The 19,581-nt window shown below is 43.2% G+C and overlaps 1 protein-coding gene across 1 annotated transcript; it reads left to right on the top strand.

The window, feature by feature from the left end:
- Positions 1-1,367: 1,367 nt before the first annotated feature.
- On the top strand, positions 1,368-14,542 carry LOC130198537 (tissue factor-like). Its single transcript, XM_056421726.1, has 7 exons — positions 1,368-2,131; positions 4,636-4,747; positions 6,741-6,827; positions 7,321-7,436; positions 8,590-8,768; positions 9,240-9,390; positions 13,863-14,542. Exons 1-7 carry the CDS (start codon positions 1,570-1,572, stop codon positions 13,994-13,996), a joined length of 1,341 nt encoding a protein of 446 aa, XP_056277701.1. The 5' UTR covers positions 1,368-1,569; the 3' UTR covers positions 13,997-14,542.
- The last annotated feature ends 5,039 nt before the right edge of the window (positions 14,543-19,581 follow it).

Raw genomic sequence — 19,581 nt, 5'->3', positions numbered from 1 at the left:
TGACTCTCACCACAAACATAGTGAACTAGAACGGGCACTCGGTAGAGCGCATACCTTCGCAAATCACAAGATTGGGCATTGAATTATGAACATTTTGGCATTAGTTGCATGCCAATTGGATACAAATTGACCGCGCCATGGTAAAAAGAAGACGTTGACCTTTTCATGACCTTGACCTTGACCTTTGACCCGATCGATGCCAAAATCTAATCAAATGGTTCCCGGATAATAACCAATCATCCCACCACATTTCATGCGATTGGGTTTAATACTTTTTGAGTTATGCGAATAACACGCACGCATACAAATATATACACAGCGATCAAAACATAACCTTCCGGATTTTCAATGCGAAGGTAATAAACTCTTCATATTCATTCTTGTCTTCCAAAACTAACTTTACTCGACACTTTCAGACGGTCATACTTTAGTTTTCACATTCAACACATGAGTCTGACAGCGACACAATGACACCGAGCATGAAGATGAGTCCCAGATGAATGTGGAACAGTATCTAGTTCATGTGGAGATGTAACAGATGTTGACTAACGACAGCAACACGCCGCGTCAACATGAGTAATAATCATAATAATATCCTCATATATGTTACACTAGTGTAGGGACTCGGTTTGGAGCACATCATTCACAGGACTAGTGGGGCGGCTTACAATATACGTGACCGGGTTCCGTAACCAGGGCAACGAGGTGGCGTTGAGGGGTCAAAGGTCACGAGTTGTTAGTCACAGAGGTGTGCAGCCAATGAGACCCACTGTGTCCGCAGCGTTCATCCCCGCGCTCCGACACTCGTACATATCATGAGACAAGATGAACTCATTGGGGCCAATTCTTCTTTAAAATACTTTTTTCTTGATAATATTGATGTACTTTTACTTTAAAACTGCTTCTCAAAGCAGAACTTTTACCATTAAAGGAGTTTTTCGCTCAGTGGAGCCGGACTGGGAACGTCCCACCAAGAGCCCGGAACACCCCGGATGGAATGTTACCTTGTTTTCCTTCATGTGTTGATTTAAAAAAAACAAAAATTGTTCTTGGCGTCGTCACCACGGAGTTCTGCTGTGATGAGTGTTTTATGTAGGAGAGTCACACAAACACACCGCCATGTGTGTGCGTGGGCTTTTCCCAGAGTTTCTGTGTGTGTGTCTAGAACAGTCACATGGGCTCTAATTGCTACCAGGAGCCCCCCCCCCTCAGATCTCTGAATGCCATCCCCCTGAATAGGAGACGTTACTCCACCAGGACCAGGCCTCTCCTCTGTTGGGTCAGCGGTCCTCCGGTCCCACTCGGCCTCCGGGGATCATACAAGAGAGCTGAGGGATATTTAAGAAATACATATTTATGTATTTAGAGAAAAAGAGGCCAAAACAAGCACCGCCGCATACTTTCATGTTTGTGTTTCTTCATTCAGCCGAGATGATCCTATGGAGGATTTAAATCTCATAAACGACGGAGATTAAAACAGGAATAAACACTTGAACAGAGAGGAAGCCGTGTGAACCTCTGACTGTCGGACACGGAGAGCTCAAACAATCCTCAAAGTCTTCAACGTTTATGATCATGTGCAGCTCAGTGTCTCTCACACGGAGTGACGTCACAATGGAGCCGGCTGGGCAACAACAACCACATCTTGACCTGGACCACTTGGAACAAAGTCTACCCGTCGTCATGGCAACGGGGCCTCGAGCTGTTTGGAACTCAGTCGAACACTGGAGCGGCCCGGGCCGGAGGGCCTCCCGCCCACTCACAACCGACTGCCGGTGGGTCGAGCCGCTCGGCGCCTCTGAGTGGACTCCGTCTCACGGGGACACGTCCGCGCCTCCGCGTCCGTCCGCCTGCGCTCCGGTGGAAGGAGGAGTCCACTCCCCTCGGCAGCGCGCCGGCACGGGGGAGGGGTCGGGAGGCAGAGCGAGGAGGAACCCTAAGCCGCCCTCCGGTTCCCCCCGGTTACGCTCTCACACTCTGAGTCCCGTCGGCCGGACACGAGCCTCGCTCTGCTCGGGAACGTGTGCACGGCGCTCCGGGTTCAGGCAGCTGGGCGGAGGGAACATGGCATCCCTCAACACGGCGTTCTATCTGGGAGTCTGTCTGTCGGCCGGGATCATCACTTCTGCAGGTAAAAGCACATGATGAGAGAGAGAGAGAGAGAGAGAGGGAGAGAGAGTTAGGTAGATAGATAGATAGATAGGTAGATAGGTAGGTAGATAGACAGATAGGTAGATAGGTAGATAGATACATAGACAGTGAAAACTGCTGCATGAGGTGGGGCACCATGTTTTTTTTGCATGTAGGGCATCATGTTTTCTCCACTGCAACGTAACTCTGGAAGGCACGTCAGGACTTTTCTCTACTAAAAAGAAACCTGCTGCATCACGTTTTCTCTAAACTGAAAGGGAACCTGCTACATCATGTTTTCTCTACTGAAAGGGAACCTGCTACATCATGTTTTCTCTACTGAAAGGGCACCTGCTACATCATGTTTTCTCTAAACTGAAAGGGCACCTGCTAGATCATGTTTTCTCTACTGAAAGGGAACCTGCTACATCATGTTTTCTCTACTGAAAGGGCACCAGCTACATCATGTTTTCTCTACTGAAAGGGCACCTGCTACATCATGTTTTCTCTACTGGAAGGGAACCTGCTACATCATGTTTTCTCTACTGAAAGGGAACATTCTGCATCATGTTTTCTCTACTGGAAGAAAACCTGATACATCATGTTTTCTCTACTGAAAGTGAACCTGCTACATCATGTTTTCTCTACTGAAAGGGAACATTCTGCATCATGTTTTCTCTACTGGAAGAAAACCTGTGACATCATGTTTTCTCTACTGAAAGGGAACCTGCTACATCATGTTTTCTCTACTGAAAGGGCACCAGCTACATCATGTTTTCTCTACTGAAAGGGCACCTGCTACATCATGTTTTCTCTACTGGAAGGGAACCTGCTACATCATGTTTTCTCTACTGAAAGGGCACCTGCTACATGATGTTTTCTCTACTGAAAGGGCACCTGCTACATAATGTTTTCTCTACTGGAAGGGAACCTGCTACATCATGTTTTCTCTACTGAAAGGGAACCTGCTACATCATGTTTTCTCTACTGAAAGGGCACCTGCTACATGATGTTTTCTCTACTGAAAGGGCACCTGCTACATGATGTTTTCTCTACTGAAAGGGAACCTGCTACATCATGTTTTCTCTACTGGAAGAAAACCTGATACATCATGTTTTCTCCACTGAAAAGGAACCTTCTGCATCATGTTTTCTCTACTGGAAGAAAACCTGCTATATCATGTTTTCTCTAAACTGAAAGGGCACCCGATACATCACATTTTCTCCACTGGAAGAAAACCTGCTACATCACGTTTTCTCCACTGGAAGGGAACCTGCTGCATTACGTTTTATCTACAGAAAGGAATCCGCAACATCACGTTTTCTCCACTGGAAGAAAACCTGCTACATCACGTTTTCTCCACTGGAAGGGAACCTGCTGCATTACGTTTTATCTACAGAAAGGAATCCGCAACATCACGTTTTCTCCACTGGAAGGGCACTGGATTTGTTTTCTCCACTGGAGGGAACATACATTGAGGCCCACAAAAAACACTTCATCATGCTTTCTCCACCAGACGGGCGCCCTAAAGGGAACAGCGCCATGTGTTCCCTAGTGGCCGGTTATCGTATTGTAGTATTTCAGGCCTTCGTCCAGCTACACAGTCCCCACTGCTCTGGAGCTACGCTGCACGTTTATATTTAATATTCAGGTTTTAAAATGCTTACCTGACTAAACTTCACAGCTGGAATATCCGTCTGACACGAGCCACGAGGGACAGGTAATGACAGACAGGAGATCTGCAGCTTAGGAAATACACAACTGTCTGGGAGGTTTATTAGGACAACATGAACAAATGCATTAAACATTCCAGGTGTAGATAAAACACATGTATCGTGAAGATAACTAATGTTTAAATAATGACATTTACTTTTCGTAAGTGGTCAGTTGTAGAACTAGAACTAGAACGTCGCCCCGTGGTGACATTCTTCAGGCGTCGTGTCATCGGTGAAGTTCCACCGTCGTCATGACGCAGCGTTCAGGAGGAAAGGAACTAGGAAAGCAAGAAGAAGGAAACACAATGTCCTCCTCGTGTTTCTGGACGCTGCAGAACCAGAACAAGATGGAATGTTACGAGAACGCGGTCCAGCACCTCCCCTGAAGCCTCACTGTGAGATACTGGCTTTAATTATGGTCTGTTCACAGGGAAGAAGGACGGGGGTATATTTATTTATATTTATATATGTATATACAGTATATACAGTATATATATATATGTATGTAAATATATATGTACGAATATATATAAATATATATACATATATATATTTATAAATATATACATATATATATCTTTATAAATATATATATATTTATAAAGATATATATTTATTAAGATATATATATATATATTTATATATATGTATATATATATTATATATATGTATCTATATATATTTATATATATATATATATATATGTAGCTATATATATATATTTATATATATATATATATATATATATATATGAGTGAACATTAATGTTGTGTTATATTTGTTTTCTCAGATGAAAACTTTCCCAAAGTGCAGAACGTGCGCTGGGTGTCGGTCGACTTCACAACCATCCTCCACTGGACCACCACGACGCCGGACTACAGATACACTGTGCTGTACACTGGGTGAGAACACACACACACACACACACACACTCAATTAAATTGAGTTTATTTCATATCGCCCAATAACACAAATTAGGACTTTGCCTCAGTAGGCTTTAGAATCTGCACACAGACACACGCACACACACACAAACACACCTGAACACACACACACACACACACACACTCTCCAGAAGGTTTCTCCATATTACAGTTTTTTTCGTTTGCTAAACGACAGTGGGCACAACTGGAGTCACATGTGCAAAACTCTAACTACAGTCTGCACAGCAGCAGTTCATGTGGACCAAACTCTAGTTTGTTTTTCATTGCTTGAACACAGTTTTCAAAACTCTAACACTTATCCCATGACTTGAACCACAACCTGCACAACACTGAGGATCTACAGCACTTTGTTCAAATGCTAACACACTGCTGTCAACACTGTGAACCACACATTCAAAACGGAATAGAGTTCAGCCTTGTTCCTCTCAAACACTGCTGATTGCAATTTCAGCTGAAAGGCTAAGCAGGTGTCTTGTTTTAGACTTGTTAGTGAACACACACATATCTATAAATATATATATATATATATTACAGTATATATAGGTAGAGCTCAGAAAGACTCATTTTGGAAATGGAACAAGGAAGACGGGTTCGTGGAGGGAGAAGGGTGGCAGGGAGAGGGGGATGCGTGGAGGAAGACAAAGAGCTGTTATTCCAGATGAAATAAGGGCTCCACTTATAGACCATGTAATGTAATGTCGTGAACCAAGTGTTTGGTCACCACCCACATGACCAAATGTCTCTTTTGGAAGCCATGCGTGCCGGATGTGAGGACACGAGTCCAGAGGACTGCCAGGGATGGATCAGGCCCTCCAGAAGGTTCTTCCCAGGTGGCAAGAGAGAACATGAGATGTGATGTTGATGACAACATGTGGCCTGATGCTAGAGAGAGGCAGGGTTAGCCCCTCAATTATTTGTTTGAATTACAGTATGTACTTTTAGTTTCTACTTTTTTTTTCTCATTACTGTAATTCCGTGAATTACTACAGACTATTGAAGCAAACTGCTAATTTTCATTTACCTTAAAGAATTGTTCTGTTCTAAAAAATGTAATACATCATGTGAAAGAATGTCACTCTTTTCTATGAAGAAAATATTACTTTGTTTGAAGTCACTGAAATTGTTCAAACTGTAAAGATGAAAAGTTAGTATTTTCTGTATTGGTGTTTGATGCTCGTGTTTTTACTCTGTGTGTGTTCTGAGTGACAGTGTGTGTTACCTCAGTGTGTGTTACCTCAGTGTGTGTTACCTCAGTGAGGGCTGTGCAGAGTGTTTGGCTGCACTAAGGTGATTTGAGCCATGTGTTAAGAGTTGCGTTGCTTGGAATGAGTTTTGCAGGTGATGTGAACTGTTTAGCTCAGGTGACTGTTGGTAGTGCAGACTGTGGTTAGAGTTTTGCACATGTGACTCCAGTTGTGCCCACTGTCGTTTAGCAATCGAAAAAAACTGTAGTGTGTTGTATTCCTTTGTTATCTGGTCATTGTCTTGTGGTCGTGCAGCGAGCTCACGCCGTCGGGGACTCAGCGTGAGACAGAGTGTGTGTGAGACTCAGTGTGTGTGTGAGACTCAGTGTGTGTGTGTGTGAGACTCAGTGTGTGTGTGAGACTCAGTGTGTGTGTGAGACTCAGTGTGTGTGTGTGAGACTCAGTGTGTGTGTGAGACTCAGTGTGTGTGTGTGTGAGACTCAGTGTGTGTGTGAGAGAGACTCGGTGTGTGTGTGAGACTCAGTGTGTGTGTGTGTGAGACTCGGTGTGTGTGAGACTCGGTGTGTGTGAGACTCAGTGTGTGTGTGAGACTCGGTGTGTGTGTGAGACTCAGTGTGTGTGTGTGTGTGAGACTCAGTGTGTGTGTGTGTGTGTGTGTGAGTCAGTGTGTGTGAGGCAGCAGCTTGTGTGTTCCCTCTCCTTCAGTCGATGTTCTCGTGTGTGTGTCTTGTCATGTGACATGTCAGCAACGAGGACTTCTGGTCGGAGAGCTTCCACTGCCATCAAATGTCAGAAACCGCCTGTGACCTGAGCGCCGAGGTCACGATGAACAGGTACGACCTCTGTGACCTCTGTGACCTCCGGCCTCCACATGTCACCCTCACACTGTAATGCTCTGACTGGTGACTCCCCTCTCCATCTTAGGTTTCATCTCTCATCAATTACTACTACATTCATGCAAATGAAGTATATATGAAGTATATTTGAAGTATATTTGAAGTATATTTGCAGTTCTCTGATCTGTTCTAGAGTCAGTTTCATGAACTGTCCTCCCGCCCTCTCGTTGAGATGAACCTCAGTATATTCCTGATCCCCGTACATGTAGAATATATATTCCTGATCCCTGTACATGTATAATGTATATTCCTGATGTATATTCCTGATCCCTGTACATGTATAATGTATATTCCTGATGTATATTCCTGATCCCTGTACATGTATAATGTATATTCCTGATGTATATTCCTGATCCCTGTACATGTATAATGTATATTCCTGATGTATATTCCTGATCCCCGTCCCCGTGTCTCTGTTCCTGTTTCACAGCACCTACAACGTCCAGATCAAAACGGTTCCTTTGGCCGAGGACGACCTGGACTACGACGATGAGCTGGACATGTTCCCTCACAGTTATTCTCCTCCCTTCAACCCCTTCAAAGAAAGTAGGAGGAAAACAAGAATCCACGTATCGACCAAATAACAAACATATACAAACAGACTGCATCCCAGGAGTGGAGGGGAACACATCTCCTCCACATTGTGTTTGTTTATGACGCATCACACACGTGTTTCTTGTCTTCTTTAAAAAAAGAAAACTTGATTTAACCGGGTAAATCATTCAGGTTAAACCAAATCTCTATTTTGAGGGCGACCTCGCCGAGACAGGCAGCAACACAACAAACACAAAGTTATAAACAAAACACACAGAACAAGGCGAGTTAAAAGAAACTAAAGTTAGGAGATGGTGACCTAACCGAGTTAATTTAAGAAACATTGACATGTTTGGGAAACCTCATTTTATACTTAAAAGCAGAACGAGCAGCGTCAGAAACACAGCAGGGAAAAACGACCCCTGAGGAACACGATCAGGAGGAGAGGAGGCGGGGCATGACGCCATAATCTAGATCATTCAATAGCATTTTATTTTTTATTTCTGTTTCATCTGTGCTGCCTGAACTCTGTAGGTACACAACAACAATCAATAAACAAACATTTTTATGATAAAAAAAAAGAAGAAATATGTAAAAATTGATAATAATGGTTTACAAAATGTCCGAACAATAAATAACCACAAAGAAATAAGAATAACATTTAACATGATCGTTCAAATTCTGTTAGTGTTTTGTTAAAAAAAAAAATCGAAGAAAGCACTTTGAATCTGTAGATTACTGCATAATAGTGTTATTACTGCATAATAGTGTTATTACTGCATAATAGTCTTATTATTGCCATTTTTATGAAATGAGCACACTAGAGACCTTTCTCCCATTTGGCCGTTGTGACGGGGAGCATCAGGAAAGTCCTGAGATCACAGAGAGGATTTCCCGACACTTTTCTGCACGATGAAGACACACAGGTCGTCTCAATGAGTCCATAAAGGTCCATGTGAGGAGGAGGAGGAGGAGGCTCACAAACAGGACTCTCGCTTGATCAACCCGAGGATGACGTGTAAACACATTCAGTCGTGAAATCAAAGCTCAAATCTCTGTGTGATGACGGACCACGGCGTGACTCTCTCTCTCTCGCTGGAGGAGGCGGAGGCCTCTCCGCCTGGTGAAGGAGCCTCCTCCTCCTCACTGCCGGTCCTCTCCTCAGCGAACATCAGCGCGGTGAACTTCACGGTGCAGGCGGTGGACGAGCGGCGAGTGAACGTCACCATCACGGAGCCTCTGAGCGGCGTCCACGAGGGCGACAAGCAGCTCAGCCTCAGAGACATCTTCAAGAGCGAGCTCAAGTACAAGATCAGCTACTACAAGTTCGGAAGCACGGGAAAGGTACACGACCCCGCCGCCACACACGCCGAGCTCAGCCAATCACAACGAGAACATTCAGACTACATTCAGAGTGAATGAGTCCAGTACGGAAGCACTCAGAGGACAAAATACTACTAACCTTTTGCTTTTGATATTCACGCCTGCTTTGAAAAGAAGACAGTGCATGAAATGAATTCAAAGGTGACTGAAGGTCAAGCTGCAGGAGGATGGAGGTCGCCTTAGAGAGACGGAGACACTGGAGTCTGCTGCATCGTCACCTTATAAACTAGAGATATTAATATACAACTCTAAAGGTTCACACTTCAGAAGCTGATTGGATGTTAGAAACACTTCTTTCTGCATGTTGTGTTCTGTCCACAGATTTTAAATATGCACGTTAACCACATGAACAATTAGTGAATGTGGACATATTAGAAGAGTTCAGATGGATGATGAAGTGAGTGACGGGACCGTTTCCTTCTTGTCTGGCAGAGAGACATCATATCTGACTCCAGCACGGCAGAGGTGTCCGAGCTGAACGCCGGACAGAGTTACTGCTTCATGGTGGCCGTGTTGATCCACACCAGACCCAAGAGCACCCAGCTGGGAGCCTGGAGCGCCCAGAAGTGTTTACCGGGAGACGGTAAGCAGCCCGCCACACACAGCACCACCGCCCAGAGCTCACACTCGTTAGCCGCTGGGGGTAACGTTAGCCGGTAACGTTAGCCGGTAACGTTAGCCGGTAACGCCAGCCGGTCGGGTAACGTCAGCCGGTCGGGTAACGTTAGCCGGTCGGGGTAACATTAGCCCGTCGGGGTAACGTCAGCCGGTCAAGGTAACGTCAGCCGGTCGGGGTAACGTCAGCCGGTCGGGGTAACGTTAGCCGGTCAAGGTAACGTTAGCCGGTCGGGTAACGTCAGCCGGTCGGGGTAACGTTAGCCCGTCGGGGTAACGTCAGCCGGTCAAGGTAACGTCAGCCGGTCGGGGTAACGTTAGCCGGTCAAGGTAACGTTAGCCGGTCGGGTAACGTCAGCCGGTCGGGGTAACGTTAGCCCGTCGGGTTAACGTCAGCCGGTCAAGGTAACGTCAGCCGGTCGGGGTAACGTTAGCCGGTCAAGGTAACGTCAGCCGGTCGGGGTAACGTTAGTCGGTAGGGGTAACGTTAGCCGGTCAAGGTAACGTTAGTCGGTAGGGGTAACGTTAGCCACGCTTTCCTAAACCAAAACAAGTGGTTTCATGAAACCCAACCCAAGTTTATTTTTAAAAGTTTGTAAAGCCTTTAAACGGACGTCCCTGACACAGAGGAGTACGTAGGGTATCAGTATGTTCATAATATTTTATGTTACTTATTTTAACCCAAACCACCAAAAACCTACGTACCACGTACCTTTTGTTACTTATGTAAAAACTAAAAAAAACTAAGTACACCTACGTTGGGTAGTCATGATTCTTAGTTCCATTTTGTTCCAGTTGACATACTTTCTGTTTATTTTTCGAGGAGTTCCCCCGAGCCTCCGAGTGCTTTCCTGGAAGCCAACATGGCGATGTCCACAGTCACTGTGTCTCACCCCAAACACAGAGTCAAACACAATGTGAATCAAACACACTGTCTATCAAACACAGTGTCTATCAAACACAATGTGTATCAAACACACTGACTATCAAACACAGTGTGTATCAATCACACTGTCTATCAAACACAATGTCTATCAAACACAATGTGTATCAAACACAATGTCTATCAAACACAATGTGTATCAAACACACTGTCTATCAAACACAATGTGTATCAAACACAATGTCTATCAAACACAATGTCTATCAAACACAATGTGTATCAAACACAATGTCTATCAAACACAATGTGTCAAACACAATGTCTATCAAACACAGTGTGTATCAAACACAATGTCTATCAAACACAATGTCTATCAAACACAATGTGTATCAAACACACTGTCTATCAAACACAATGTCTATCAAACACAATGTCTATCAAACACAATGTGTATCAAACACAATGTCTATCAAACAAACTGTCTATCAAACACAATGTGTATCAAACACAATGTCTATCAAACACAATGTCTATCAAACACACTGTCTATCAAACACAATGTGTATCAAACACAGTGTCTATCAAACACAATGTGTATCAAACACAATGTCTATCAAACAAACTGTCTATCAAACACAATGTGTATCAGGCACAGTGTCTATCAGGCACAATGTCTATCAGGCACAGTGTGTATCAAACACAGTGTCTATCAAACACAATGTGTCAGGCACAGTGTCTATCAGGCACAGTGTGTATCAGGCACAGTGTGTATCAAACACAATGTCTATCAGGCACAGTGTCTATCAGGCACAGTGTGTATCAGGCACAATGTCTATCAAACACAGTGTCTATCAAACACAATGTGTATCAGGCACAGTGTCTATCAAACACAATGTCTATCAGGCACAGTGTCTATCAAACACAATGTCTATCAGGCACAGTGTCTATCAAACACAGTGTGTATCAAACACAGTGTGTATCAAACACAATGTCTATCAAACACAATGTCTATCAGGCACAGTGTCTATCAAACACAATGTGTATCAAACACAGTGTCTATCAAACACAGTGTCTATCAGGCACAGTGTGTATCAGGCACAGTGTCTATCAGGCACAATGTCTATCAAACACAGTGTCTATCAGGCACAATGTGTATCAGGCACAGTGTCTATCAAACACAATGTGTATGAAACACAGTGTCTATCAGGCACAGTGTGTATCAGGCACAGTGTATCAAACACACTGTCTATCAAACAAACTGTCTATCAAACAAACTGTGTATCAGGCACAGTGTGTATCAGGCACAGTGTCTATCAAACACAATGTCTATCAAACACAGTGTGTATCAGGCACTGTCTATCAAACAAACTGTCTATCAAACACAGTGTCTATCAAACACAATGTCTATCAAACACAATGTGTATCAAACACAATGTGTATCAAACACACTGTCTATCAAACAAACTGTCTATCAAACACAGTGTGTATCAAACACACTGTCGATCAAACACAATGTGTATCAAACACAATGTGTATCAAACACACTGTCTATCAAACACAATGTCTATCAAACACAATGTCTATCAAACACACTGTCTTTCAAACACAGTGTCTATCAAACACAATGTGTATCAAACACAATGTCTATCAAACACAATGTCTATCAAACACAATGTGTATCAAACACAATGTCTATCAAACACAATGTCTATCAAACACAATGTCTATCAAACACAATGTGTTTCAAACACAATGTCTATCAAACACAATGTGTATCAAACACAATGTCTATCAAACAAACTGTCTATCAAACACAATGTGTATCAAACACAATGTGTATCAAACACACTGTCTATCAAACAAACTGTCTATCAAACACACTGTCTATCAAACACAATGTCTATCAAACACAGTGTCTATCAAACACACTGTCTATCAAACAAACTGTCTTTCAAACACAATGTGTATCAAACACAATGTCTATCAAACACAATGTCTATCAAACACAATGTGTATCAAACACACTGTCTATCAAACAAACTGTCTATCAAACACAATGTCTATCAAACACAATGTCTATCAAACACAGTGTCTATCAAACACAATGTCTATCAAACACAGTGTCTATCAAACACAATGTCTATCAAACACAGTGTCTATCAAACACACTGTCTATCAAACAAACTGTGTATCAAACACAATGTGTATCAAACACAATGTCTATCAAACACAATGTCTATCAAACACAATGTGTATCAAACACACTGTCTATCAAACAAACTGTCTATCAAACACACTGTCTATCAAACACAATGTCTATCAAACACAGTGTCTATCAAACACAATGTCTATCAAACACAATGTCTATCAAACACAATGTCTATCAAACACACTGTCTTTCAAACACAGTGTCTATCAAACACAATGTGAATCAAACATACAGTGTATTTCCCTCAAACTTATACAGGAACTTCCGTTCAGAAAACATCTGCTCAGCTGATATTTTTGTGTTTTGAAAATACTGTGGAATCATGTAAAAAACAACCTCTTTAATTTTCCGTGTTGCTAACACATTTTAATATTGCATTAAAAATGAATGTATAGAGCAACTAGCGGTTCAAGAAACATTTACAGTGCATTTAAAGGTGTAATGTCTAAGATTTGGTCAACATTGGAGTTAAAAACATGAAAAGAAGAGGTCTTTTTATTGTGTTGCAGACATATCTATTGATGTTAGCATGCTAACCAGATAGCCGCGCCCCATTCCAACTTGTGGTACCACTGTGTACCCCGAGAGATGACAGTGAGTCACTGAAAGACTGACACAGGTGTACGACATCAGACAGTAACGAGACAAGAGTGGCTGAGGGCAGGTGCAGGGAATGAAACAATCAAGACAGAGAAGACACAGAGGAGACATAGGAGACACGGAACACAGGAGGAACAGAACAGGGTGTTACACGGGGTCCATGTTGTTTGTTTATTGGGTTAAATTCAAAGTGTCCGAACAGGAAAACAACCAGCAGCCCCTCCTCTTCCTCCTGTCCAGAAGGAGAACACTTCGCGGGGAGGAGAGCGGCCGCAACGCGGAGGGACGGATGGAGTTAGCCATTAGCAGTTAGCTCGAATTCAGTCACTTCGTATTTCGTCCGATAAACAAACTATTGAAATGTACACCGCTTTCTATGGGGTCAGATCAGGGCGACATCTGATTACAGGGAGGTCTATGTTTTAAAAAAAAGGCATTTGCGAATCGAGCCACGTCGGGGGATTCTCAAAAACCCAAACACATGTGGAGCAATCCACAATTAATACATCAAAATCCACATAGAAATGCAGAAATATATTTCTTTTACATTTATACAAATCGTAAATGATTTATGTGCAATGGAATGTATTTATGAATCGTTCTGCGTGCACTTGCAATGATTGAGACTGAGCCGACCCGTAACTATCAGTCATTAGATTGGCTTTTTAAGATTGGTTTCGGGGGTGAAATGCTGCCCCCTAGTGGCTCGGAGCCAAACCTCTAACTGTGACTGTGGTTGTCCCACCAGAGATGAGTCTTGGAGCGTGGGTCGGCGCCGTCGTGGTCTTGCTCACGTTCGTCGTCGTCGTCGCCATGGTAACCATCCTCTGCTGCAAATGCTGCCGACAGAAGAACCCGTCTCAGTCATCGACACCTGTTTAGTGTATGTGCACGTGTGTGGAGGTCGTGAGCGTGTGTGTGTGTGTGTGTGTGTGCGTGTCTGTCTTACAAACAGGGAGCAGTTTCAGGTGGACTCGTTATGTAATGAAGACATTTGAACATGTAATGTGTGTCTCTGTATCTGTTACGTTGTCCGAGTGCAGACTAAACGTATAACATTCCCTCACAACTTCCACATCTTACCTTATCTTCTTCTTTTCATGCCATGTCATTACAGTTCACTGTTTCTATTAAAACATATTTATTGTTCTTTTATACAACTTTCCATTGGAATTCTGTCAGGACCAAAAATAATGAACCACTCCAAATACAGTAAATGAGGCTCTGTAGAGGCACCTAGTGGCGGCACCTAGAAACTACAACAACATCAGCAAACTCATCCCCACAAATACAAATCCATCTGTTCTTTGAGCTTCATTACCATTATATTCTTCTTTGTTTTTTAACACAAGAGTGACTTTTTTTCATCAAAGAGACGGAAAAGTAATACAAATAATGTTTTTAAATAAAAATGTCTTCCAGATCTTATTTTCGTAAGTCATTTCATTTGCAACAGATGAGGTCATTGTGACAAACCCACAGAGCTCTAAATAACCTTCTATCTAGTGTAGCAAATACGCAGGTGGTCTCAGGGAGTCTCAGGGGGTCTCAGGGGGTCTCAGGTGGTTACATGTATAGCAAGAGACAAATACTTATGAGTTTTTAAATGTATTTCTTGGCACTTTGAGCACTGCAAGCCGAGGAACATCTTGCCCCATCATATCAGAGATAGGGAAGACCTTTAGAGATGACATCTCCAAAACCAGGACACTCATGTGTATTTTAGGTTTTGGGGAATGATTATTCATTGTTCGAGAGGAAAGCTAAGCTTTCATTTGTTGTGTTTATTTTCTCAGATCCAGACACCTGATGACAACATCCTCAAATATAGAGTGAAAAGACGTGAAAGAGACGTAAAAGAGACGTGAAAGATACGTAAAAGAGATGTGAAAGAGATGTGAAAGAGATGTGAAAGAGATGTGAAAGAGACATGAAAGAGATGTGAAAGAGACGTGAAATAGACGTGAAAGAGACGTAAAAGAGACGTGAAAGATACGTAAAAGAGATGTGAAAGAGATGTGAAAGAGATGTGAAAGAGATGTGAAAGAGACATGAAAGAGATGTGAAAGAGACGTGAAATAGACGTGAAAGAGACGTAAAAGAGATGTGAAAGAGACGTGAAAGAGACGTGAAAGAGACGTAAAAGAGATGTGAAAGAGACGTAAAAGAGATGTGAAAGAGACGTAAAAGAGATGTGAAAGAGACGTGAAAGAGACGTGAAAGAGATGTGAAAGACGTAAAAGAGACGTAAAAGAGATGTGAAAGAGATGTGAAAGAGATGTGAAAGAGACGTGAAAGAGACGTGAAAGAGATGTGAAAGAGACGTAAAAGAGATGTGAAAGAGACGTAAAAGAGATGTGAAAGACGTAAAAGAGACGTAAAAGAGACATGAAAGAGACGTGAAAGAGACGTGAAAGAGATGTGAAAGAGACGTAAAAGAGATGTGAAAGAGACGTGAAAGAGATGTGAAAGAGACGTGAAAGAGATGTGAAAGAGACGTAAAAGAGATGTGAAAGAGATGTGAAAGAGACGTGAAAGTGTTCCTTAAACTGGATTGTCATAATAATAATGATGATGATGACTTCCTCTGGCAGACTACCACAAGGCTGAAGAATGCACAAGGGAACATGACCTTACCTTGATTCAAATGATCAATTCCTCAAGGTCTGATATTTTTTTCGTTAGCTTCTCAGTTCTCAAAGTTGTGTCGTGATGGTACGACAAGAGGAACTCTCACCAGATGGTCACGGTCAACTTGAATGGTCGAGGTTGAGGTTAGGAAACGACCGCCAACGGTGGAGATTAGGAATTAAACGTGAATAATTGAGGTTAGGATTGCTGCAGTGTGTTGCCACGGTGATTTACAGATTACCATCAAGACACGATTCACAACCATTTCTCTGGGTGTGACAACTGTTGGAAACATTTGGTATTCGGTAAGTCAACAAGTCAAAAACTATTACAACCTAACAATATCAAATTGGTCGATTTTTCCTTTGGGCATTATAATATGGAAATGTTACATATTATACCTTTAAATTCATCAGACCACAAACACGAATCATATGAATGATAATCTTCCTCTGCGTCTGCTGGATGTGGACATAAGCACCGTGTGAGCTGTGGGTACAAGGTGAGCTCTACTGCCCCCCAGTGGTCAAATCATATCTTCAAGTTGTTGGTGCCGGTCTGACCCCTCGCGTTGTTTCCATCCCTGACCTCATGGTTTGTGGATTCATATTCATCTGCTGCCGGCCTCCAGATGGACCACATGGACATAAATCAAAAAGAGACCAACCAGACGCCACGTTGGAATCATAGATGAGTTTTATTTCTTATTATTTTTCCAACACAGAACCTCACATTGAGACAACACATACACAACGTCACAAATAAATGTAGTTTCATAACAATAAAGCCATGTCACCATGGCAAAACACAGATGTTCTTTTGAATATCATTTCACTCAACCGTTGCTTTTTAAAGTGCATACATCATAGAAAACACACGAGTAACTGAGCCCGCCTCTCTCAACTATATCACTGCTCTGACAACTGCTTTCAATCATATTCTGATCATGTGACATAGCAGCCTGTACATAAATAAATACAAAAATGGATCATTACAAAAATAAATGAATAAATATGGACTGGACTGCTTTCTGTGCAAATAATAACAAGAACTTGCTCACCTGGTCATCTTCACCATGTAAGGAACGATCACCGAGTTGACAGGAAGGAAACCAACGACAGACGAGAAGAGTTCACTTCACTCACATGTGGAACGCTTCTTATTCCACTCTGAAGAGGAAACTGTTAAAATCCTCTGCACCGCTTTCAGAAGAATAAATCTGGCCATATGAGCGGCTCGGCTACGTGACTCAATCTGTGATATCGTCATGTGACCAATGAACAGGTTCATCCACATGACCAATGAACAGGGTTCATCCACATGACCAGTGAACAGGTTCATCCTCATGACCAATGAACAGGTTCATCCACATGACCAATGAACAGGTTCATCTACATGACCAATGAACAGGTTCATCCACATGACCAATGAACAGGGTTCATCCACATGACCAGTGAACAGGTTCATCCACATGACCAATGAACAGGTTCATCCTCATGACCAATGAACAGGTTCATCCACATGACCAATGAACAGGTTCATCCACATGACCAATGAACAGGTTCATCTCCATGACCAATGAACAGGTTCATCCACATGACCAATGAACAGGGTTCATCCACATGACCAGTGAACAGGTTCATCCACATGACCAATGAACAGGTTCATCCTCATGACCAATGAACAGGTTCATCCACATGACCAATGAACAGGTTCATCTACATGACCAATGAACAGGTTCATCCACATGACCAATGAACAGGTTCATCCTCATGACCAATGAACAGGTTCATCCACATGACCAATGAACAGGGTTCATCCACATGACCAATGAACAGGTTCATCCTCATGACCAATGAACAGGGTTCATCCACATGACCAATGAACAGGTTCATCCTCATGACCAATGAACAGGTTCATCCACATGACCAATGAACAGGTTCATCCTCATGACCAATGAACAGGGTTCATCCACATGACCAATGAACAGGTTCATCCTCATGACCAATGAACAGGTTCATCCTCATGACCAGTGAACAGGTTCATCTCCATGACCAATGAACAGGTTCATCCTCATGACCAATGAACATGGTTCATCCTCATGACCAATGAACAGGTTCATCCTCATGACCAATGAACAGGTTCATCCTCATGACCAATGAACAGGTTCATCCACATGACCAATGAACAGGTTCATCCTCATGACCAATGAACAGGGTTCATCCACATGACCAATGGACAGGTTCATCCTCATGACCAATGAACAGGTTCATCCTCATGACCAGTGAACAGGTTCATCTCCATGACCAATGAACAGGTTCATCCTCATGACCAATGAACAGGGTTCATCCTCATGACCAATGAACAGGTTCATCCTCATGACCAATGAACAGGGTTCATCCACATGACCAGTGAACAGGTTCATCCACATGACCAATGAACAGGTTCATCCCCATGACCAATGAACAGGTTCATCCTCATGACCAATGAACAGGGTTCATCCACATGACCAATGAACAGGTTCATCCTCATGACCAGTGAACAGGTTCATCTCCATGACCAATGAACAGGTTCATCCTCATGACCAATGAACAGGGTTCATCCTCATGACCAATGAACAGGTTCATCCTCATGACCAATGAACAGGGTTCATCCACATGACCAATGAACAGGTTCATCCACATGACCAATGAACAGGTTCATCACATGACCAATGAACAGGTTCATCCTCATGACCAATGAACAGGTTCATCCACATGACCAATGAACAGGTTCATCCACATGACCAATGAACAGGTTCATCCACATGACCAATGAACAGGGTTCATCCACATGGTGACCAATGGATTTTCAGGACTTTTCCAGGTCTGGGAATAACTTTTAAAAAATTGCTTTACGTTTCCAGGTTTTCCATGACCGTACGAACCCTGATGAATATTTCTGGTCTGCAAGGATATCGAAAACCAAACCTGTCGCGTACGGACACATGGTCAGAGTCCTTTGGCGTCATCAACCAAACAAAGATCCTCGTTCTGGGTGCAATGTCTGTAATGAAAGCTTCATCACATGTGTGGTGATAGGCAAGTGACTTTAAATAAGTCTACACTGGGTCTCCTGGTCTCCACCAGGCCGAGTCCTTAGGTGGACTTCGGGAAACCGACATTGCGAGTTCCAGGGACAGCTGTGGACTCGTGCCGGTCTGCCGGTCATGCACCTTTTCTCACTCCACAGGCCACACTGCTGGTACCACACCGTAAACGGCGGCTCGTCTTTCAGGATAAATGACACACGAGTGGGTTACGGTGGATCTCCTCGCACAAAACAAGTCTTCTTCTTCTCCTTTTTGACCAACTCGACTGGAGTGTGGAGCGAAACCGGGGCATGCGAGGCCGCAAACATCGGACTTCACGCGGACGTCCACAAAGGGCGTCCAGCCCAGAAGGTGCAGTGGCCACGTTTATGTCTGACGGACATTGACGGACTTGGCCCTTATTCTACGGCCCCTGACATCCGGAGCAGATGCTCTGAGCGTCGAGCGATGACGCAATCCATCTACAGTGGAGTGGTTGGCGCCTCTAAAGGGTGTTTTGGGCGGGACAAGACGTCAGTGGTTGACGGCCTGGGATGAGACTGGGGGGGATAGTGAACATGAGCAATGGAGGGGGCAACTCTTCATCACAGATGAGACAAAAGATTTGATACATCGTGTGCTGAAAAGATGAACTCCAGAAGCTCTGAAGTACTTCAAAACAAACAAACAAACAAACAAACATGGCCAGATGAGTGATCTAGTTTGGTCATCATGAGCAGCTGTTGTTAAATTGTGAGTGAATACG

The sequence above is a fragment of the Pseudoliparis swirei genome, chromosome 8 (assembly GCF_029220125.1).
Source record: "Pseudoliparis swirei isolate HS2019 ecotype Mariana Trench chromosome 8, NWPU_hadal_v1, whole genome shotgun sequence".
NCBI lineage: Eukaryota > Metazoa > Chordata > Actinopteri > Perciformes > Liparidae > Pseudoliparis > Pseudoliparis swirei.
Note: the sequence above shows the minus strand (reverse complement) of the source record. Positions and strands in the feature narration are given on the sequence as shown.